This window comes from Nuphar pumila, chromosome 11 (genome assembly GCF_984573655.1).
Source record: "Nuphar pumila chromosome 11, dmNupPumi1.hap1.1, whole genome shotgun sequence".
NCBI lineage: Eukaryota > Viridiplantae > Streptophyta > Magnoliopsida > Nymphaeales > Nymphaeaceae > Nuphar > Nuphar pumila.
In genome coordinates this window covers 21,233,123-21,257,246 of record NC_143259.1, presented here as the reverse complement: position 1 = coordinate 21,257,246, position 24,124 = coordinate 21,233,123, and the positions used below count along the sequence as shown (strand labels likewise).

Below are 24,124 nucleotides of genomic sequence, written 5' to 3'. Positions count from 1 at the left end.
GTGGGGGAGATGCTTTGGAAGAGCAATGCTATGTAACTGCAGCAGCAGCAGCCAAAACATGACATTCTTACCTCCATCGAAGAATGACTTCGACATCAAGCTGACGATCGAGTTCTTCAATCTGTTTGTTATCATTTATAAGTGAATGATTGACGTCAGATCTCAGCAGAGATGCATAAAGAGCAATGTATCGCCTTAGTAACTTTGCATATTTCAGAACTTGATCCCACGACAGTTTTCCGCTGCAGCAAATGATAGCCATTATCAAAACTCTTAGCAGCAAACAAGCAATAATTTTATCAAAATAAGCATGAGAAAAAATATTTTGATCATGAAGAACAGAAAACAATAAAGAAAATATGATATTTCGCACATATGGACCCCATAAGCTCATGTTAGATTCTATAAAAATAAATAATTTATTTTCTCTTTCCAACATTTATTACTCTCTCTCCCTCTCTCCTTTGATATATATGTAGGATAAAGATTTGCTACAATCATTTGCATGAGCAAACAACTTGGTAAAAGTTTTTTTCTTGTTTTGGTAAATCTGACATACAATCTCTGTGATTGTTTTTGTGATGTGAGGATTGACATTTGGATTGCTGGAGTATGACATGTGAGTGGGTTTTTCCGGCAATCCAAAAATTGACCATCATAGATGCTTCAAATTTCCTAACACATAAAAACCTCATTTTTTGTTGAAAAAACATGATCCGAGGTGATTTCTACAAAATCAAGCATGTAGAACACATCTACAATGTCAGATCAAGTCAAAGGACTTACACCATGAGATTCCAACTAGATTGCATATACAAACAATTGTACCAAACATATAATAATATATAGGGTTAATATTTGGTCATGGTGCCATGATGCCATGTCGCCTCTAAATATCATAGAGCAGATTGTTTTGACTGGTGGTGTGCAGACCAGGTATGGCCAAAGAGACATGACCTGAAGTGACCGAGCCATCGAATGAGCAATGAGGGCACACGGGTAAGGTGCTGAGACAGCAAGATGTTGTGCGGGCATGGAGATCCGTTTGAGAATGGGGACTACGCTGGGGTCCCGTGATTATGAAAAGAGAAAAGGAACTGAATGGGAAGGTACACAACATCCGAATGGATTGCGTTATCGAAGGGAACTCCTTAGCTGTTAAGCAAAAAGATCGTCGAGGACGACGATGGCTTGAGTGGGGGAGGATGTTGCATCCAAAATCTCGGAGAGCCTTGCAACGTGCCATAGGTATGGGACTTGGTGCGGTGCATGGGGTTGAAGAGACGCATGCATGCCACTGATAGTGCTGTGTGGCTGAGCTTGGCACTAGGTTGTGCAAAGGGGTGTGGCATGTGCACGGATTGGTGCAACGCAGGTGCTGAAAAGGTGTGTGCATGTCACTGTTTTCGTCATGTGCCTGAGCTTGGCACTGGACAGTGAAAGGAGTGTGTGACATGTGCACTGGCAAGGTGCAGTGCACATTCATAAGAGGCGCGTGCATGCCACAGATGGTGTCCTGTGCTGGAGTGGGGCACAGGGTTGTGCAAGGAGTGTGGCATGTGCACAAGTGTGGTGCAGCGTAGATGCGGCAACAGATGCATGGATGTGTGTGAAGTGCGGTGGAAGTGCCCCAAGAGTGATGGATTGGTTGGTTGCGGCGTGCATGAGGCAGTCGGGCCAACCCCGTGGCAAACAGGCCTTGCCCATGTGTGCAGAGTTTGGTGCACATGCATAACAGTGGTGTCGTGTGTTGCACAGACCATTGTCATGTGTTGTGCATGTGGCGTGCGAAGCACAGCATGCGATGGGCACGTAGTTGCGGTGAGCTTGGTATGGGCTTGGCATGTGCAGCAATGTGCGCAGTGTGGGCACAGTTGCGTGCACAATCTTTGAGGCGATAATCCAACGAGCATTTGAAGTTGTTTGGGGCCAAGATCGAAGATTCACCGTGTAAATGGACTATGGGGAACGCATGGGTGAAGGCGGATTTGAAGAATTCCGAAGTTGAGAAATTTATGGTTCCCCAAGTGTTAATCGGGTTCCTCTTGCTGGCAGGGGCCTGGCTCCTAAAACACCTATATAGGGGACCTCCAGTTTGAGCTGTTTGGCACATGTTGCAGCAGTTTGGTATAGGCACCCCCTATATCGCACGGGCAGCACTGGGAGTGCATGGGGGTGTCCGTGTGTAGTTCAAATCCCCCATGGGGCGTAGGCAAAGACCTTGGGTGCGTAGGCAGGCGGCCCTTGGTGCGGCGATGCGGTCCCAACCATGCCAAGTGGCATGGGGTTGTGCAAGTGAGTGCACAACGCCGGCGAACGAGTTTGGGTGGTGCTGTTCGCTATGGCAGATAATCATCAACTGGTCTGCGGACTGGGGGTCGAAAGATCTTGTCCCTTCTATGGTGAGGTTATGTTGGGGGCGTGCCCATGGGGCTGCTATCTGCTCCATGGCACGCGAGGCTAAGGCATCCGTGCGTTGTTGGCTCGGATGGTTGGGCTTGAGGAAAGGTGGCTTGCCATGATGGTTGGAGACATGACATGCATCGGTAAAGGCTTTGGGATGTGTTATGCTCCCCATGACCCGCGTTGGATGTTGGTTAAGTCGGTAGTGCTGCGAAGGCACGTTTCAGCCCTTGTCAACGTGCGCTTGCTTGTGGGAGCGGTAAGGCACGTTTGGCTTGGTGGTTGAAGGTGCTAGCCGGTATGGGACGGCTATGCACGTAAGTGGCTATCAGATGCACGATGGACCATGTTCGGAAGGATCTCTTGAAAAGAAGAGCTTGTTAAGTTGACGTTCCGCTGGGTAAGAAAGTTACGTGTGGGAAACACGTGCTGTGAGACTGACTAGGTCGTGAGGCCTAGTGCCGCACGGGGCTTCCTTGGCTTGAAATGCGAAAAATTTGGCCTTGGAAAGTTACCCCGTGAATGATTATTTCAAATATTTGGGATCCATCATTCAAAAGTATGGAGAAATTGATGGGGATGTAAATCATAGGATAAAGGTTGGGTGGATAAAATGGAAAAGTGCAACTGGAGTGTTGTGCGATCGTAGAATGCCATTGCGGTTGAAGGGAAAGTTTTATAGGACGACTATTAGACCCGCTTTATTATATGGTTCGGAATGTTGGGCTGCCAAGAGACATCATATTCAAAAAATGAGTGTAGCTGAGATGCGGATGCTTAGATGGATGTGTGGAAATACAATAAAAGATAAGATTCGGAACGAGGAGATACGTAAGAAGGTAGGTGTTGCACCCATTGAAAATAAGATGCGAGAGAATCGTTTACGGTGGTTTGGACATATTCGGCGAAGGCCTAATGATGCTCCAGTTAGAAGGTTGGAGAAATGGAAAAATATATTAGTTAAAAGAGGTCGGGGTAGGCCTAGGAAGACTTGGATGGAGATGATAGGAAAATATATGAATGCTTTGAACCTCACCGAGGACATGGCATTGGATAGAAATGATTGGAGGAAAAGGATTCATGTGGAAGACCCCAAATGAATTTCTTTTTTGGTTCATATCGCTGACCCCAATGGTTTTGGGATGAAGGCGTAGTTGTTGTTGTTGTTGTTGTTGTAGGTTGTTTTGACTCAATCAGACCTCATAGATGGGTTCAGCATGGTCCAAATGCTAGGGATCGGCTTTTGGATCATGTTTTCGCAATGAAAACAAATGATTTTAAGAGTCCAGAAAACATTACACATTGTAGGCCGTTGATTTTTCAGGCCTTATAAAACCCTGGCTACGTGTCATAATCATATGATCAAAGAGCTAATTCCTGCTAAGCAAAACCTGTAGATCATATCTGTAAAGTTAATTTCATGAAATACAACAAAAAATTGAAAAAAAAAACAAGTTGTTTGCGACAGTAGCATATATATGACAAAACATATGGTGGTTTTAAACTGTCACAGGGAGACACCATTTTGGTGTCATGTGTTAAATTATGTACATAATCATATAATGTAATATATATATTTTATATATATATGGTAATACATATACATATATTAATATATATGTATATGTATATACTCAAATATATATATAAAATATATATTTCTATTTGTTTAGTCATAAGGGTAGTTTAGTCTTTTCCTCTATTTTTGCGCACATTCACTTTATGGATGTGATTGTAATTATTTGTATTTTCTTTCTTTTTTGTTTTTTTATTTCTTTTGTAAGTGTACCAAAAGGTACCTTGGGGGGCCCACCAACATAGATGTTGGGCCCTCTCCAACGGTCACATTTGTGACCGTTGGAGGGGCTCCAACGTCTATGGGTGGAGCCCCTCCAAGGCCCCTCTTGTGATGTTATAAATAGGGGTTCTCCCCTTTGTATTTTCTTATGGCTTTGAGTCAAAGCCCAAGTTCTCAATAAATTGATTCCATTGTTTTTATGCCTTTGTGCATTTGTGAGTTATTTGTGGGTTGTGCTCTTTGTGCACAAGTGTTCTAAAGTGTTCTTATTTTGCTTTTGTGGTGGGTTCAATATCAAGAATATTAAGGTCTTGATATTAGTATCTTGTTGGAGATACTTTCACATGGTATCAGAGCCTCGTTGGATGAAAGAAGATCGTGTATCTCGGCTCTTGTGAAGCACCTCGAAAATCGTGCCCTCAAGCTAGTGAAGATTTTGAGTAAAGCATTTGCTCCGGGCAATATTTTAGAAGCAACTTTTGTCAAGAAAAGGTTGAAAATCCGTTAAGGTACGCTTTATTTTCCATCTTCTCCTCTCCATAATGGGTGAAAAAGGCTCCCACTTCTCCCTTGGTTTTAAACTTAGTGGTTCGAACTACCATGTTTGGGCCGGCAACATGGAAGCCCATATCAAAGGGAAAGGTCTTTGGGGTTATGTTCAAGGTTCCATATCGGAACCCGAACCCAAGCTTTCTATTATAGAGAAAGGGGAAATTAAAATTCTTGAAGGAGAAGATAGACAAAAGGCCTTAGAAGAATATTCCAAAAAGCATGATGAGTGGGAAATGAAGAACTTCAAGATATTGTCTTGGATTTTTTCGTCCGTAGAAACCAAGATCAATGCAAACATCATCAAGTTTAAAAGGGCCTCCGAAGCTTGGTTATACCTTGAAAAAATGTATACGTCAAGGGACTTGTCTCACAAATACTACCTCCAAAAGAAAGCCTTGACTCTTCAACAAAATGATTTATCTATTCGGGAATATTTTGCCGAATTATCATCTATTTGGGACGAGCTTGCCATGCTCGAACCAAAATGGAGCGGAGAAGCTATTGAATTAAGGCACAAACAACTAGAGGAAGATCGTTTCTTCAACTTCCTAAATGGTCTTAGACCCGAATTTGAGCAAATTCGGTCCTCCCTTCTATCGGCTTTTACCTCCCCATCTATTGAAGATGTCATCACCAAGCTAAGTGGTGAGGAAACACGTATGGGGATTAGTAAAAATAACCCAAGCATTCTTGCTACACCTTCTCAAAATGACTATGAAGTGGTCAATGCCGTGTCAAGACCCGGTAATAATTTGAAGACCTACAAACCGCCCCATTTCAAAAATCAAGGGCAAAATGATCGATATGGCAAGAGAGATTATAGCAAATTAACTTGCCATTTTTGTAAAGAACCGGGACATATCAAACCCAATTGTCCCAAATGGAAGAAATTCCTTGTTGCGGCTTTAGCATCCCAATCGGAGGAACGGCCTTCAACATCAAATGAACCTCTTTCGCTTCATCAAATTATGGATGCTCTTCAACCTCTTCTCAAATGAGGCACTTCTGGAGCCGCTATGTCATCTTCTTCCTCTCTTGGTAAGACATCTTGGCTACTTGATTCTGGTGCTTCATTTCATATGACTCCAAGTCATTGTTTTCTTTCTAATTATTCTGAAAACCGCCTTCCATCTTTTGTCTCAACCGCGGATGGAACCCCTCTTGAAATTAAAGGAATGGGCAATTTTGAAAAACAAGACTTCTTTATCCCAAAAATTCGTCTTATTCCAAAACTAAACTTAAATTTACTTTCTGTTTCTCAACTCTCGGACTATGGTTGCGATATAAAATTCTCTTCTAATAAATGTTGGATACAGGATCGCCAGTCCGGGAAATTGATTGGGGAAGGCTCTAGGAGAGGAGACCTCTACTATGTTGATTTTCTTAAAATTCCCAAGAATCAATTTTGTAATGTTGCTCAAAACAAAGATATTCATGTATGGCATAAGAGATTGGGTCATCCCAACATTGTTAAAATCTCTTATTTGCCTTTTATTAAGCATCTTTGTAATGAAAATTTTGTTTGTAATGAATGTATTCTTGGAAAAATGAGAAGTCTTCCTTTTCCTCAAAGATCCATGTTTACAACAAAACCTTTTGAAATCATTCACTCCGATGTATGGGGTCCAGCGCCGGTGATATCCAAGGGAGGCTTTTCTTACTATGTTATCTTTGTGGATGATTTCACTAGGTTTAGTTGGATATATTTTCTTAAACATAAATATGAAGTTTTTTCAACTTTTAAAACATTTCATATGATGATTTTAAATCAATTCAATGGAAATTTTAAAATTTTTAGAACCGATTCGGGTGGCGAATACCTTTCCAATGAATTTAAAAGCTATCTTGAAAACTACGGAATTCTCCATCAAAAGTCTTGTCCCAAAACCCCCCAACAAAATGGGTTGGCTGAACGGAAACATAGGCATATTATTGAAACCACACGAACTTTGCTCATTTCTCAAAATATACCGAAAAAACTTTGGGCGAAGGCCGCTCTTACTTCTGTCTATCTCATAAATAGACTTCCATCTAAAAACTTGAACAAGATTTCCCCGTTTGAAAAGTTATACGAAAAAGAACCTGATTATAGCAGGTTAAGAGTTTTTGGATGTAAATGTTTTGTCCTTACTGATAAAAATGACAAACTCTCCCCTAAGGCCATTCCTTGTGCCTTTCTTGGTTACTCTGAAACTCATAAAGGTTTTCGCTGTTATGATGTTAAGAGTGATAAACTTTATGTTTCCAGAAATGTAAGCTTCTTGGAAAATGTTAGTGGTTTCGAAAAACTTGAAACTGATTACGAGAATATAGACTATTCTTTTCTGTTTGATTTATTAACTGAAAATGATGATACTAGCGATGATGAAACAAATCAAAATGATGAAACTCATTCTGATCAACCCATTAATGGAGAACCACATAGAGATCCTATAACCTACTCTCATAGAGATAGGAGTTCTTTTAGAAGTGCCCTCAAAAGATATGATAGTGAGTCTACCCCTTCAAGTGAAGGAAATCTTCGTAGGACCGAAAGATCTTGAAAACCACCTTCTAGGTTCATCTCATATGAGTCTTTTTCACCAAAATATAGAGCCTGTCTAAGCGCCATTCACTCGTACATAGAACCTAGGGATTTCGAGGAAGCACAAAAATGCCCGGAATGGATAGTTGCTATGAATAATGAACTTGAAGCCCTAAAGAAAGCAAAAACCTGGGAGTTTCAAGACCTTCCTAAAGATAAGAAAGCAATAGGGTGTAGATGGGTTTTTAAAGTCAAAACTAAGAGTGATGGGTCTCTTGAGAGATATAAGGCCCGCTTAGTTGCAAAAGGATATGGTCAAAAATATGGGATTGATTATGAGGAAACTTTTGCCCCCGTTGCTCGGATGGTCATCGTCCGATGTCTTATAACCGTTGCTTCAATAAATAAATGGAACATCTATCAGATGGATGTTAAGAATGCGTTTTTAAACGGAGATTTAAACGAAGAAGTATATATGGATGTTCCTCCTGTAATGGAGTACCCTAAAGGGAAAGTGCTTCGTCTTCGGAAAGCACTTTATGGTTTAAAACAAGCTCCCAAAGCTTGGTATGATAGGTTTAACTCCGTGATGTTAGACAATGGTTTTTCATCATGCTTTACTGATACTGCCTTGTTTGTTAGAAAATCTAATGTAGGGATTGTTATTCTGTTGCTATATGTGGATGACATGCTTATTACTGGGAGTGATTCTAAAGGGATTACAAGCATAAAATCCATTTTAAAGGATAAGTTTGAAATGTCTGACTTGGGTTTCTTAACTTATTTTTTGGGTATTGAGGTTGCATACTCTCATAGAGGGTATTTTTTGTCTCAAACTAAGCTTGCATCTGAGATTATTGACAGGTCAGGTATTACAGATGATAAAATTTGTGAAACTCCTGCTATAGTAGGAGCAAAAATGAAGATTGATGATGGTGTTCCTCTCTCCGATCCTACTCCCTACAGGCAACTAGTAGGCTCGTTGATGTATCTAAGTATCACCAGACCAGATATCTCACATGCGGTGCATACGGCAAGTCAATTTCAGCATGCACCAACTTCTGTTCACATGGGTGCTATCTTGCGTGTCGTGAGATACCTAAAGCACACTATTAATAAGGGAGTTTTTTTGTCTTCCTCTTCTGAGTTAAAATTAATTGCTTATACTGACTCTGATTGGGGAGGTGACCCAAATAACCGTCACTCCACCACTGGTTTTTGTGTATTCTTAGGAGACTCATTGATCTCATGGAGATGCAAGAAGCAGCAAAAGGTATCTCTATCATCAACTGAAGCTGAATATCGTGCCATGGCGTCTACTACCATGGAAATTGTTTGGATTCATCAGTTGCTAGAAGATATGGGAATCAAAATTGAAGGGCCTACCAAGCTTTGCTGTGACAACAAAAGTGCGATTTATATTGCTAAAAATCACACTTTTTATGAACGGACCAAACATATTGAGATGGACTGTCACTATGTTCGGGAAGCGTATCTCCACGGAATCATTGACCTTCCATATGTCACGTCCGAGTATCAGTTGGCAGATTTCTTCACTAAAGCCTTGTGTGCTCCGCGCTTCAACTTCCTTCTTAGCAAACTCTCGGTCATCCTGCCCTAAGTTTGAGGGGGGGTGTTAAATTATGTACATAATCATATAATGTAATATATATATTTTATATATATATGGTAATACATATACATATATTAATATATATGTATATGTATCTACTCAAATATATATATAAAATATATATTTCTATTTGTTTAGTCATAAGGGTAGTTTAGTCTTTTCCTCTATTTTTGCGCACATTCACTTTATGGATGTGATTGTAATTATTTTTATTTTCTTTCTTTTTTGTTTTTTTATTTCTTTTGTAAGTGTACCAAAAGGTACCATGGGGGGGCCCACCAACATAGACGTTGGGCCCTCTCCAACGGTCACATTTGTGACCGTTGGAGGGGCTCCAACGTCTATGGGTGGAGCCCCTCCAAGGCCCCTCTTGTGATGTTATAAATAGGGGTTCTCCCCTTTGTATTTTCTTATGGCTTTGAGTCAAAGCCCAAGTTCTCAATAAATTGATTCCATTGTTTTTATGCCTTTGTGCATTTGTGAGTTATTTGTGGGTTGTGCTCTTTGTGCACAAGTGTTCTAAAGTGTTCTTATTGTGCTTTCGTGGTGGGTTCAATATCAAGAATATTAAGGTCTTGATATTAGTATCTTGTTGGAGATACTTTCACATCATGTCCCTAGCAACTAGAGCAGACATGTAGACACAGTAACCAACATGTACGGACAATAATTGCATATTATTTTAATATTTTAATGTTTCTAAGTATTACTCCAATAAAAATGCATTTTTTTAATTTTAACATAAAAATTTAGTTTTTTATCAATTAAAAAATCAGTGGTATCAGCGTCATATTTTACAATACAATACATATTAGTAGGAAAATCGATACAATAAAACCCTCATATCAATAACATCATGATTATCGATCAGTACCAAACCAAATCGTATGCTATAGGGGTGTATTATACTCTACGATACCATACACCCCGTAGCATATGAGCCAACTTTTTTTTTAAGTTTCCAGCACCAGAAAAGTGGCAACCGATCACCCATGAGGGTCCTTTTTAAGCCTCCAGGGGTCATTTTGACCCCTTTTCTTGCATGCTCCCTCCCCAAACCTTGGTTCTTAGCCTACCCATTGATTTTTTAGATCAAATCAACCCCAAAATTTGGGGTTATTAATAGCTCTGAGCCCTAAAGGTGTGATTTGCACTAAAGCCACCCTTTTTCATCCTATATAACATTTTTTGTTCCTACCCCTCAAAACCAAGCTGTAGGGGTTTGATTGAAGGCGTTTGGGGATGGTTACATCAAGAGACCCGACGTGGGACCATTGTACACCAGCTTATGATGGGAATAGGTTGCCTAACCAGTGCAATTATTGTCGAAGAGAGATTTTGTGGGGTCATTTCAAGGATCAAGCTTCATTTGGCTGACACGAAGCAAAATGCAGCTGCATACACATCTAGCTGATTACCATACACTGAAATGGCAGATGAACGAGCTATTGCAGGAGAACCAAAGCAAGAGTAAGAAAACAAAATGAGTATCTAGCCCATCGTAACTTGTATCTAGCAGGCTCAAAGTAAGATATGCATCATACTATATTGTAAAAAATTACATTTTTCAATAAAAATCCACAAAAAACCTAAAAAAACGAAGAAAAAACATGGAATATAAGAAAAATAAATTGAAGCAATAAGATTAACTAAACATAGATATGTCATTAAACATTCACCTAAACATAGATATCACAATCAACTAAATATAGATTGCATTACACAATTTTTGTGAAAAAAGATATAAATATCATATATGGCATCGTGTTGTGGGCCTTGTGGCTTTTCATCAGTTTCATCACTTGGTTGTATGTCATTGCTTGTACTGCTTGCTCCTTTCTTCTATCATTCATATTTCTAATTTCTTTTATATCAAAGTGCATCTCAGCCTATATATCATTTGTAGCCATTCGACATGGTGGTGCTCCTTCACCAAGCGTTGCAATGTGCAGCTTCATATGGTGTAAGCCCCCATGAAACACTAAATGACAAAACCTACATTTTAGAGTCACATGCCCTCTATGACAGTTAAGAATCTCATAGTATTGCCATGTTGGCTCATCAACATATGGGGGACATCAAGCCATTAGTAAATCTAATCACCACAAATACAAATTGATTAAGAGAATATCACTATATACAAAAGCCAAAACATTTCCATAATTCATCGCAAAACTTATGATTACAATTATTAATTATAGAATATCATGCTAGAAACAAGGGCACACAAGCTAGAGTTCAGAAACATATATGTATGTGTGTGTATATATATAATAAAATCATCTTCAACATCAGATTGCTGCTCAATGATTTTCTTTATTTATTATAGCGTCTAGTAGCCTAAGATAATAATAGGTCATCTTCGTCTTATAAATCAGGGACTACCTCTGAAAATGTATTTGTGTCCTTTTATCATCTTTTATAAGACATTAAGACTAGTAAGAAGCTCAACACCAATTTCAAATGAAATACAATGGCTACATAATCGCATGGTAGGGTTGTTATGCCCCACAATATGACATTTAAATCTATACAATCCATCGTGCATTATAAAACTACAAAAGTCACACGTCACTATTCCTTTCAAATCCGTCCAAGACCACCACCCTCTCCAAGCCAACCAGTGTGCAGTATTTCGGTGCGGGATCATTTGGGGAGGATGCTCCAAGACCCTCCATCGACCTCTTGGGGCATGAATTAGTAAATCTAATCACCACAAATAAGTAAAACTAAGCTTAATAACACACCTAGGGAAATATTTGAGTTCTATGTGAACAAAAATAAAAATGGAGAAATATCTTGCAAAAACATCAAAAAGAAGTTTACCCTCCTCTAACTTCAATCTTATACAAATGAAGCAAAAACCAAGGTCTTTTTACCTCAAAGCACATTTTTTAACAAATAATGGGTGAAAAGATGATCCCCTGTGTGAAAAGCACAAAAGCTCTCTTTTTCTCTCTCTTATGCAAGAATCAGCCTCCCAAAATGCCTCCAAGCCCTCTAGGGTGTGTGGGTTCCTCTCTAATGGCTTCTAAATAAATGAAGGAACCGGCCCTATGGGGTTTTTAAAACTCAAAACACAAAATTACCTTTTTGACCTTCTTAGAATCCCACAAAACATGTAGCATACGATAATCGTATAGTATTGTATGATCTATGTGTAATGAAATGGATTGAATCCGATAGACATGCAAAAACATGTAAGAACAAACTCTCAATCAAGTTGAATGCTTGATTGAATCATCGAACTACCCACACAAGGGTCTTACAAATGTTGATATTCCATAAATTCACTCATGAGAGTGTTTAAGAATACAAGGCCTTTGAGGCCAATTTATAGAACAAGTTCACCAATATGGGCAGCCCAAGGTGACTCTTGGGCTGCTCCCAACCGTCTCCAACAGTCACTTGGAGCTGCTCCCAATATTACAAAAACCGAGAAATAAAAAAAAAACAGAAAAAGAAGAAAATAAAAAGGATTGTCAGCCCCTATTGGGTTGATGCCTATTACAGTGAAAGTACCGGTTTACAACACTTTAAACATACATATATGTATATGTATACATATATACATATACATATATGTATATGTAAATATGTATCTTAACATACATATACATATGTGTATACGTATGCATACACACACACACACACACACACACACACACACATATATATATATATATATATATATATATATATATGCATATCTTACATATCTTAACACCCCCCTCAAACTCATGGTACAACTACCGAGAGTTTGCCAATTAGGAAGTGAAATCTGGGTGATGATAGCACTTTGGTGAAGAAATCCGCGAGTTGGTATTCTGATGGAACATAATGTAGTGTGATAGTCTTTCGCAGGAACTCTTCACGGACGTAGTGGCAATCCATCTCAATGTGTTTCGTGCTTTCATGAAATATATGATTGCTTGCGATGTAAACAATGCTCTTGTTGTCACAACATAATTTCGAAGGTACTGTAGTATGAACCCCCAAGTCTTCAAGAAGTCTCAACCAAACTAACTCAGACGTAGTGGTTGTCTTGGCCCGATACTCATTAGATGAGAAAACTATTTTGCAACCATAATGTGCAATTTGAGAAACCAATAAGAGATTTAAATTTAATTTTGGTACTATTCTAATATTTGGTATGTGAAATACAAGTGTTTTTTGATAAATACCAAAACTTTTGATTTTTAAAGAGATGCCATCGGCAGTAGAAACACAAGAATCATTTGAGTTAGATTTGCATTTGAATAGTATGGACTCATTAGAGGTCATATGAAATGAAGCACCTGAATCTAAGATCCATGAGGTCTTACCATGGTTGTCACTTGTTGATACGACCGCTCCCGAATAATAAGGAGATTGAGCTTTAAACATAGGTTGCAATGTGATGCAGAGCAGACTCGGGTCCCATCCCTACAGAATGACCCAAGAGGTAGACTGGATTTGCACAAATGGAATCGATGATCGGATCCAAGTGGTGGATCCGATCCAGTTCACTAAACCGAGGCACGGAGATGTCCTTTTCGTACCTACCCCGGGCTAGCACGAAGGGCACGAGTCAGACGCCCCAGATCCAGTAGCAATCAGTGTTTGGATCGAGTCCAAGGATTGGACCCGAGACCCAGATCCAACCAGGCATTATTAATACTCTGTTTAGGGTTTCGTGGAAAAGGGGACATATTGGAATTTATGCAGCCTCTCTTTTCTTTTTGTTGGTTCCCTGTAGCTTGTCTTTCTTTTCAGCCACCTTTGTCATTCCTTTTCTGTTTTCTTTATTACTTTCTTGTCAGCCTTTTTTTTATTGCTTTAATGATCTGTCAGTTGGGATTGCAGCAGCCTTTACTTTCTGTTTCTTTTTCTGCACGACTGTCCCTTTGTTCCTAGCATCTAGCCCATCAGTTAACTGTTTGTTTATTATTTACTTTGATTCATTGTGACTTGCGTCAGTCAATTAAATAAATAGCCTTCTTTTCATAAATGTCTTCAGTCGCACAATCATTGCTGGTGGCTTTGCATTCTTTCTATCATTTTGGATGTTCCCTGTTACTTTTTCCATTAGTCATTGTTTGATGGTTCTTAGTATTATCAGTCGGTGAATATTCTTAATTCCTTCAGTTCGCTAATTTATTGTTGCTTGGTTCTATTGAACTGAGTGTGTGTTGATTCAACGTGGCCATTGGGATTTTGTGTATTGCATCGCTGCACATTACAAGTGGCAGCCCGCGACAGACCGTTAACAGAACAACCCTGACCCTTCATCGTACTGACGGCCCTCACGTTGATCCTCATCGACGTCGAAACTACGATTCTCGCTGCATCACAATGCCTCCATCAATTGAGCTAAGGAGAGTGAAGCGATGCATTTGGAGCCATCCACTTCACTCCTTTCAACAGAAGCCACCGTTCATAACAATGGTAATTTTTTCACCTTTCTTTGACTCATGATGACCCCTCTTTTCATAGTTGTTGGGGTTTCTAGCATTTTCATTTCTTATAAAATGAGGTAGTTTATAACTCTTCGTATGATTTTCGGGCTTTGACATAACAAGCACGGATTCTCCATCCTTAGAAGTGGATGGCTTTTTCAACCTATTCTCTTCAATAGTTAATTCTTCAAGTGTCTGAACTATGGAAGGAACTCCTCCTCTATGAAGAAGAGCGGACTTAGTTCCTTCAAATTCGGGCCTAAGCCCATTTATGAATTGATAAAAATGCCCCGCTTTGATTTGATTTTCGCAGAGCTCAACATTTTGTATGCAATGCCACTTTGGCTCAAGAAGAGCCAATTCATCCCAAAGGAGAGATAGTGCATTGTAGTACTCTCTTATGCTCATCTCACCTTGAGTTATTGTCCTAACTTTATTTTGGACATTGCATATATGCGCAATATCCTTAAGACTATACATGTCTTTAAGGTATTTCCAAGCATCACTAGCGAAGTCAAACTTCGCCAAACTAGAACATTTATGAATGTCAACACTATTGATGAGCCATCCAATAATTTTGGAATGACCCATCCTCCATTCCGTCCACCTTTTCTCATATTCGAAAACGGCTTTAGTCATTTCCTGTCTTTGAAGCGCAACTTCTTTTCTATTCTCCAACTTTGTAAGGATGAGTTTTGGCTCTTTGTCGGAGCCGTCAACCAACCCCTAAAGCCCTTTTTCCCATATTTTATGTTTTACTATGGATGTCCGCATCACATAGTTGGTGTCATTTAAGCGTATGGGAACGGAGACAATCACTTCCCTCTCATTCTCCATTTACAATAAACGAAAAACAAAAAACAAGAGAAGGTGAGAAAGAGAGGAAGAGAGAAAAAGGATGTGATACAAGGCTTTTTTTTTAGATTGCCCATTTCCCGATGCAACGACCGAAATTTTCCCAAGTCCAAGATCCTCCTTTTGATCACGATCTTATTTCTAGCAAACGTCCTTTGGAACAACACCAAAGCTTTGATACCATGTAATGAAATGGATTGAATCCAATACACATGTAAGAACAAAATGCTTGATTGAATCACCAAACAACCCACACAAGGGTCGTACAAATGTTGATATTGCATAAATTCACTCATGAAAGTGTTTTAAGAATACAAGGCCTTTAAGGCCAATTTATAGAACAAGTTCACCATTGGGGGCAGCCCAAGGTGACTGTTGGGCTGCTCCCAACTGTCAGAATTATGACCGTTGGGAGCAGCTCCAACAATCACTTGGACCTGCTCCTAATATTACAAAAACCGAGAAAGCAAAAAGAAACCAGAAAAAGAAGAAAATAAAAAGGATTGTCAGCCCCTATTGGGTTGACGCCTATTACAGTGAAAGTACCAAAATACCCTTGGTGGGTATTTCGGTTTACAACACTTTAAACATACATATACATATATGTATATGTATACATATATACATATATGTATATGTAACTCTGTATCTTAACATACATGTGCATATGTGTATATGTACACATATTCACATATGTATATGCATATCTTGCATATCTTAACACTATGCCACCTGAGCACGGGTACAGGTATAGAGGGTACAACACGACAATTTCAAAAAATGAGGGTATGGGGACATGGCTGTTAAAATATTTCTGCAATTTTATGTTTATATATATATATATATATATATATATTCTATTTTATCCAAAATACCCGATAGAGGTATTTTGGTCTTTTCACGATGTAATTTTATTTTAGGGTTTTCTTCTTTTTCTATTTTTTTCTTGTTTATTTTTTTTTTTTGTATTTTTTACTTTTTACTTTTGAGCCCATTAGGGGCCCCACTTTAATAGACGTTGGGGCTCCCCAACGTCTATGAGTGGGAGCCTCAATGGTTCGCTCTTTTTGAGCTTTTCCATTTTGTATATATAGGGGTTCTCCCTTCCATTGTTAAAAAGTGTTTTTACCCTCTCCCTTAATGAAGATTAATTCTTCTTAGCCTTTTGGCTTCACCCCGCACTTTATGTAATGTATGGCTGCCCCTTAGTGGGTTTGTGTATTTGCACTTTAAGTGCGTGTATTTATGGGTTCATTATCGAACCTCTTGTGTTCAAGCTCATTTTCTTACTGGCTATATATAGAGAGAGAGAGAGGAAAGAGTTTGGGACTGTATCATATGTAGATCCATATTAAAAATTAAAAAAAAAGTTTGTATGTGTCATTTTCGAAAAAAAGGGGAGGGTGAATAAAAATTTTAAAAAAAAGGTCTTAATGTGTAACTTTCAAAAAACAAACAAAGAAGGGGAATGAAATTTTTTTATATAAAGGGAAAGGGGTATTCTCATAACTCTCTCTCTCTCTCTCTCTCTCTCTCTCTCTCTCTCTCTCTCTCTCTCTCTCTGGGTACGAAGGAGTACAAGGAGGTGAAGAAGAAGATGAAGAAGACGGAGGAGGAGGTAGGTACCTCTCTCTCTCCTTCCCTCCAGCTGTCGAGGGTGGGAAGGGGGAGGTTTGACAGAAAAAAAGTGAAAGTGTGGGTTTCAGGTTGAGTCTTAGTTGGAGACTACCCAACCCACGGGCCCATGTACCTGTACCGCACCCAGTACCTCGACACGGGTAGATGGCCTGTTTTGTCATGTCCAAGTAACATACGAAGGATACACTCAATACGGATATGGTACACACATGTATCACGATAGGAGTGTGCATAGTATGTCAAAGTGTGATCACTACAACCCTTACAAAACTGGTATGGTGGACAAGTAGATGAATTTTCCACTCATTGATTTCTTCCAATACCTTCTAGAGGCTTTATTATTTCAAAGTTAATCATTTAATTTGCATCTAAACATGGACATTTCCTTCAAAATGTCAAGGATGTTTTCCTTTTGAGAGATTGGCATTCCTCTTAAGGATTTTGCAGAAACCAAAATCCAAAATAGAGGCGAAGCCAAGGGTAGCAAACCTTGTTCCAATTCCAACTCATCAAGTTGGAGATGCTCATCTTCCTATGGAAGAATCATTTTATCTAATGTCCTTTATCTAAGGCTCAAGGGTAAGAAATAGCTCTACCTACTATACCAAACGAAGCAAAGCCCTTTTCATACATTATCGATTGGTATAGCTCATAATGGGTCTGGATCGATTCCACCTCCACTCCAAAATGATTACTAGCCAATGTTCCAGTATGGCAAGCTTATGGGTAACCCATTATAAGTAGCTTCTTCAATACCAATGGAGTGAAAAGCTGTCGTGATTCATCTTCACTTCACAACCATGGGAACTGAAAAATGAATATTTTTTAAAGAAAACTTCAGTTCATGGAGCTACAGAAAGTGATATTGACAGAGAAGGGGAAACTCCTACCAATTTTTTGTGCCCCCAATATATATATATATATATATAGTGAGAGAGATGCAAACAAACATGCTAAACATTTAGCATGTTTTTAAATATATATATATATATATATATATATATATAGATATCTTAGGATCCCCACTTATATTTCACTCATCAACTTTTCCACCATGGCACTTCTTCTACGTCATAAGCATTCACAATGATACATTATTTCACAGTCAACAAAAACACCTTACCGTGTGATAAGATATTCTTTCTTTTGTAGTCAAATCGATATCACAATTCGAGTGTAATTTTTTGCCATTAATCTTCCCTTTGTCATTTAATTGCCCCATAAAACTAAAACTTCACGGGGTACACCACCTTATAACCCACTTTCTTACTAGACAGCAGCATAGCAAAGCCCATGTCTCATATATGAACAAGTTCCCCTTGCATTTTCCACCAATAATGTAAAGCTTGTTTTATGCTTCATCATGATAAAGAGCGACTCACTATTTTACAACCAAAAGAAGAAAGAAAGATAAAAAGAAACAATTCACATGATTTGGATACCTTGCCATCTTACACTCATCAACCACAACTCTAAAAGCATATTTCCACCAGATTCTGGGGTTTGATGTGATTCCAACAGGAGGACGGTAATGGGCATATTTCAGGCGCTTATTAAAAGCAGAGAAATTATCAGCCATTTTCAGGATATCCCTATACTCATCCTGCATGAAAATGACAACTAAGGATTAACATGAAAAGCAACTTTCTAGGTAAGTATGATGGCAACAATAAGGTACCTTAGACAAACACAAGACAACGTCATCCAAGTTAACTGTTGCTCTTTGAAGAGGCTGCTCAGGATTCCTGGATTCATCCGCTCTCTTCTTGGCATACTTTGCATTCCCTGACACTGGTTGCAAGACGTAGCTATGTTCTTTCATATGGGAAGTAGCTGATACTTCTTTAGTTCCAAATTCAAATATCTGGACATAAAACCATCCCCAACGAATTCACTTCCAAATTGTGGAAAATCAGCAAAGGATAACCATGAAGCCTACCTGACTCCATTGAGCTGGAAGCAAATCCTCCCATGGTTTGTCAATTATCCATGGAGAAATATCCGAATCAAAATAGAAAGCTAACCGATCAAGCTCTACAGACTGCAAAATGTTTATGGTGCGAAAAGGATATTACCACATAGACAGTAGGAGAATGAATGGAAAATACAGCAAGAAATGTTGAACACTGGAGATTTAATTGCTTTCTATGGTTACAAAAGGTCTACAAAACTTGGCAAGAACAAGCTTCCACAGGACTCAGTAGCATATCATACTTGCAAAAGCAAAAGCAAAAAATATGACTGGAACAGAGCAATCAATATTCTACATGTCCACAGCTGAAGTTACCGACCATTTATGCTTCTCTTCAGTAAATTCAACATGCATTTGTAATGAGATATGTGGAAATACAAAATGATAGCCTCTAAGGGCTTACAAGATCATAAACACAAAGCGCATGTGCACATAGGGGACAATACAAGAGCACAAAGGCACAACACAAGCACTAAGTGCATTCAAGACATTAAAAAACTAAAGAGAATAACATAAAATATAAAAAATATTGATATTATTGAGCATGAATGCTTAAGAGAAGCATTAAAGAACAGGAGGGGGTTTCACCCTTATTTGGGGTTTCACCCTTATTTATACACAAGAGGTAGCTCAAATTGAGTTGTTGGACAGTTCCAACAGCTATAAATATAGTTGTTGGACTGGTCCAACTGCTCTATTAACTAGTCAACTCTATGTTGACTAGTCCAAAAAGAACCCAATAACTCTATTTGGTTTTTGAACAAATAGTTCCTATAAAAACAGAAAAAGGACAAAAAGAACAAAATAAAGTAAGAGTACTAATGTGTTCCTAATGGGCACTGCCTATTACAATGACTAAAATGACCAAAATACCCCTAAAGAGTATTTATTTATTACATAACTCACGACAAAATAACATCTCTTATCTAAATAAAATGATACTTAAATCTAAGAGAGATAATTGGAGAAAACACATGAGGTAAGAGAGCTTGTAATGAAAACAAACTAATGTCATCAAGAAAGTAAGAAAAAAAATTACAAATCAAGGCAAAAATATTAAATTTCACAACCTTTGAAAACACCATGATTTCAAAAAATAGATAGCCATCACAGATAAACATAATTATAAGCATCTATAATACAAATGTCCAAATATCCAGAAATGAGTGATACAATACACTCACAGAACCAGAGATTAAACAAACGTCAGTTAGAGCTAAACTATAAGTCGACAATCTAAACTGATAAAACCGAGGTGCACACAACTCACCCCAACAAACAACTCTGGTTCAACAAAAGCAACAAGGATCCAGAGGCCAATCATCTATCAATTAGATTCAAAACATGTGTCAACATGACACTCATAAATTTTGATAATTACAAATTGATAAGATGACTTGAGGTGCATACATAAATCACCTCAACGGCTAACTCTGACTCAAACAACGGCATTTAATATTAAAGAGGGGCAAAACATATACAGAGATTCTCAAAGAACCATATAGAAAACCAAATGTATACACAAGTACAACCAATCCTGGATACCCACAAAGAGATCAAAAACTCATGTATATGCAATAAATCAAGAGTATTTAATAAAAAACACACATGTTCACCAAAGATCTAAGTAGACAACCACGTCCATTAATTAATGGACAAATACTAAAGTGAACCATGAGGAAAATACTTATAACACCCACAAAGGGCAAATACAAAGAAGTTTCTCATAATGCTCAACTTAATATTTTATTAAAAACTAAGTATGGAATAAAAACATAATATTTAAATCTCATGTAAAACATGTAAGATAATGTTCATTAAAGAGCCATGAAACTAAGAAAAAAAAAATCATAAGGACCACAAAAGGACCGACAAGAGACATTTTTTAAAGTAAATGACTCCCATAAGAAATCATGCTCAATACCTTATGCACGAATAGACAATTTCATTCATCATGTAAGGCAATTACAAGTGCACAAGGATCAAATATCAATATAAAAATTACTTATTCAGAAGCTAGATCATAAGTTTTAATACTTCAAAAGCTATTTTAAGTTTCACATAAGACTACACCAAGAGTAAAGAGAGAAAAATTAAACTCAAGCACAATTTCATAAGATTATACTTGTAAAAGACACACAACACCATTTCAAATTATTTTAAAATATATGACCACTTTTTAAAAAGAAACAAAATAAAGTTCAATAATAAATACGAACATGATTTGATATTTATAATCAGGAATTATTCAAATAAAGCATATAAATACCAACAATACATGCTCACGAACACTAGATCATATATGTGCATATCAAATAAAGTAAGTTTTGGAAAAAAAAAGATTCAAACTAGATGTCATAAAAGCATACATATATATAATTTTACAAGATGAGACAAATATTATAAATCTTATAGAAAATAAATCCAACGATAATTTTAAAATTTTGTTTTTAATAAAGAATAACATGATTTTTCTAAGATAAAGAAAAAAAGAGTTTTCTCACGCATAATGCATGAGATAAATACCAGAAGAAACACTTAAAGCTATAAGATACATAACGGGTCAAGATTTTCCTTAAATCCAAGTCACACAACGATCATGAATCCTTCACGAAGCACGAACTTGAACCAAAGAATCCCAAGACCCAAAAGAGGCAAAATACCAAGAAGGATTTCTTGGCTCTTATACCATATAATAAAATATGTGAAAATACAAAATGATGGCTTCTAAGGGCTTACAAGATCATAAACACAGAGTGCACGAGCATATACATAAGTCCAACTAAGGGACAATATAAGAGCACAAAGGCACAACACAAGCATTAAGTGCATTCAAGACATTGAAGAACTAAAAAAAACATGAATGCTGAAGAAAAGCATTAAAGAACAAGAGGAGAGTTCACCCCTATTTATACACAAGAGGTAGCTCAAGTAGAGCTGTTGGACTGTTCCAACAGCTATAAATATAGTTGTTGGACTGTTCCAACAACTCTATTGACTAGTCAACTCTACGTTGACTAGTCCATAAAGAACCCAACAGCTCTATTTGGTCTTTGACCAAATAGTCCTTATAAAAATAGAAAAGGACACAAAGAACCAAATAAAGTAAGAGTACTAATGTGCTCCTAATGGGCACAGCCTATTACAATAACTAAAATTACCAAAATACCCTTAATGGGTATTTACCTATTACATCATTATATATATACATACAACTTAACAGCATTATCATCAAGTGCAAATACCTTTTGTATGCTTCCTAGTGCACCACCAGTGGCAAAAGTTTCTTTCCCACTTTCATCCACTGTTACTGCTGACAGTTTTGCTAATGTTACCCCAGCTGCAAATGGGTGCCCAGGATTGCTACAAAATAGCAGCCATAAGATTGCCACATAGATCATAAGAAATTTTAAAACAAAGAGTGCTTTTACCTTTCAAGATCCTCATATCTGATATGGATGTTGGTTATGGAGAGCCTTAGGTTTCCTATAATTGTGTTGATCAAAGAACCAAGCCAGGTTGCATTCTGACATAGAATACATAGCCAATTCAAAATAGAAGTTGTTATAATCCATAGTAAAAAAGTACATACCATCAAAAAAGATGAACAGTCAACATGTAAGGCCTATCTTTGGTGGAAAATGCGTAGCATCTTCTAGAGTAAGAATCACATATTTCACATTGGAAATACATAAAAGAAAAAGAGCATGTGAAATTCAGTAAGTAATCAGCTTCTGTCAGAAATCTGTGTCAATGTGATTCTCAAACCACCATAGCAGAACATGATAAGTTAAAGATTGGCATGCAGTCTAAGAGAATTGCTCACAATTTTGTTTTCTAAATTACTAAATTAATTGCAACTCATCTAAGATAATAAAGAAATAAGCCACTGGTTTCCCCCACCGTTCCAAATATTTCATATTTCCAACATGCTACATAACCACTATTGTCCAAAAAATCCGGGTTAGAGCCGAGCATAGGCTGGCTCAGCTTGAGCTCGAGCCAAGATTGAACACCTTATGTTCATAACCGGCTCAGCTCGAGCCCACCAACCTTAATTTTTCTTTTAAAAACGTACAAGGGGACAAGTTAGAACCATAGTCACCTGTATCGTTAAAGGTAATTTCTCGGCAAGGGTATTTCTTGAAGAGATTTTCAAAAGTTGATAAATCTCGGGAATATCTTGGGAGTTTAAAAAATTGAAAAAAATATAAATAACAACAAAAAAGCTACGAAAATAATAAGTTTGGCATTATTTTTCTTCCAAAAATATAAAGAAACTTGTTTTAAAGGTTTTAAAATATAAAAGAAACAAAAAATAGGAAATGCAAACTTATAATAAATAAATAAAGAGTTTTTCCCAAAAAATATCGCAATATATTTAAATATTTTGTCATCACGAAATATTACCTTTAATATCGGCCACTTTAAAATATCAATATTTCTTGCTATATTTTCAAAATATCGCCGATATAGATGACAGTGGTTCGAACTCTCAACATCTTTCAAGAGTAACAACTTACCTGTTAGAACACCACTGCTTGTTGTGATGTTATGGCTATCAAAATATATACATATACTAATAATACACCACATACAAATACAAGAATCGAGCTTAATCAAACCTAACCGAGGTCAATGGCTTGCTCAAGCTCAGCTCGTTTATGGAAATCGAGCTTGAAGTCTTGTTTAAGCTCTGCTCATTTATGTCTTCGGAAAAATTTGAGCCAAGCTCAAGCTAGCTCTTCTCGTTGTGCAGCAAGAGTGTTGATACTTACTCCTATTAGAGGCAAAGATCAGGTGGCTGATTTATTTACTAAAGCGCTTTCTGCAAACAGTAATTGGGTCTTGAAATCCAAACTGTCCATGGTTCTCCACCATGCTCAGTTTGAGGGGCGTGTTAAGAATATGTACAAATTGGATCAAGATTTAAATTCAGATCCAAATGTAACATTTATAATGTATTTATCACCCAAAGGGTATTGATGTAACTTCTCACATATTTTAATATAAAAGGGCAGACATCCCCTAGGCTGGGGCAAGACGTCTCATTACAGTTTTTAGATCCCTTCTATTTTTTTCTTCTCTCTTCTCTGCAGGTTGTGCAGGACACATCTTTCAAGGGTTTTCTTCACATGGTATCAAAGCCCAAAAGAGGTAAGTCCTGTTGACTGTTTCTGCAATCTTCTTCTCCATTAAAACCCCTTTTTTCTTCTAAATCTCATTCCTTTTCTTTATCTCACGTCGGACCAAAATATTTTCTTTATTTTGGCCTTCTCAGATCTGATCCATTGTGTTGCTGATCTGAAAA

The 24,124-nt window shown here is 37.7% G+C and overlaps 1 protein-coding gene across 3 annotated transcripts in view; it reads right to left on the bottom strand.

Annotated features, from left to right (window-relative positions):
- Positions 1-24,124, bottom strand: part of LOC149822172 (pleckstrin homology (PH) domain-containing protein) — a 348,671-nt gene that overhangs the window by 313,620 nt on the left and 10,927 nt on the right. For all 3 annotated transcript variants that reach the window (XM_089980112.1, XM_089980113.1, XM_089980114.1), the window contains exons 5-10: positions 22,245-22,339; positions 22,059-22,176; positions 18,781-18,882; positions 18,520-18,705; positions 18,284-18,444; positions 72-242 (exon numbers count right to left, since the gene is read on the bottom strand). In XM_089980112.1, the coding sequence (XP_089836238.1) occupies positions 72-242; positions 18,284-18,444; positions 18,520-18,705; positions 18,781-18,882; positions 22,059-22,176; positions 22,245-22,339 (833 nt within the window). The remainder of the gene's footprint in view (positions 1-71; positions 243-18,283; positions 18,445-18,519; positions 18,706-18,780; positions 18,883-22,058; positions 22,177-22,244; positions 22,340-24,124) is intronic.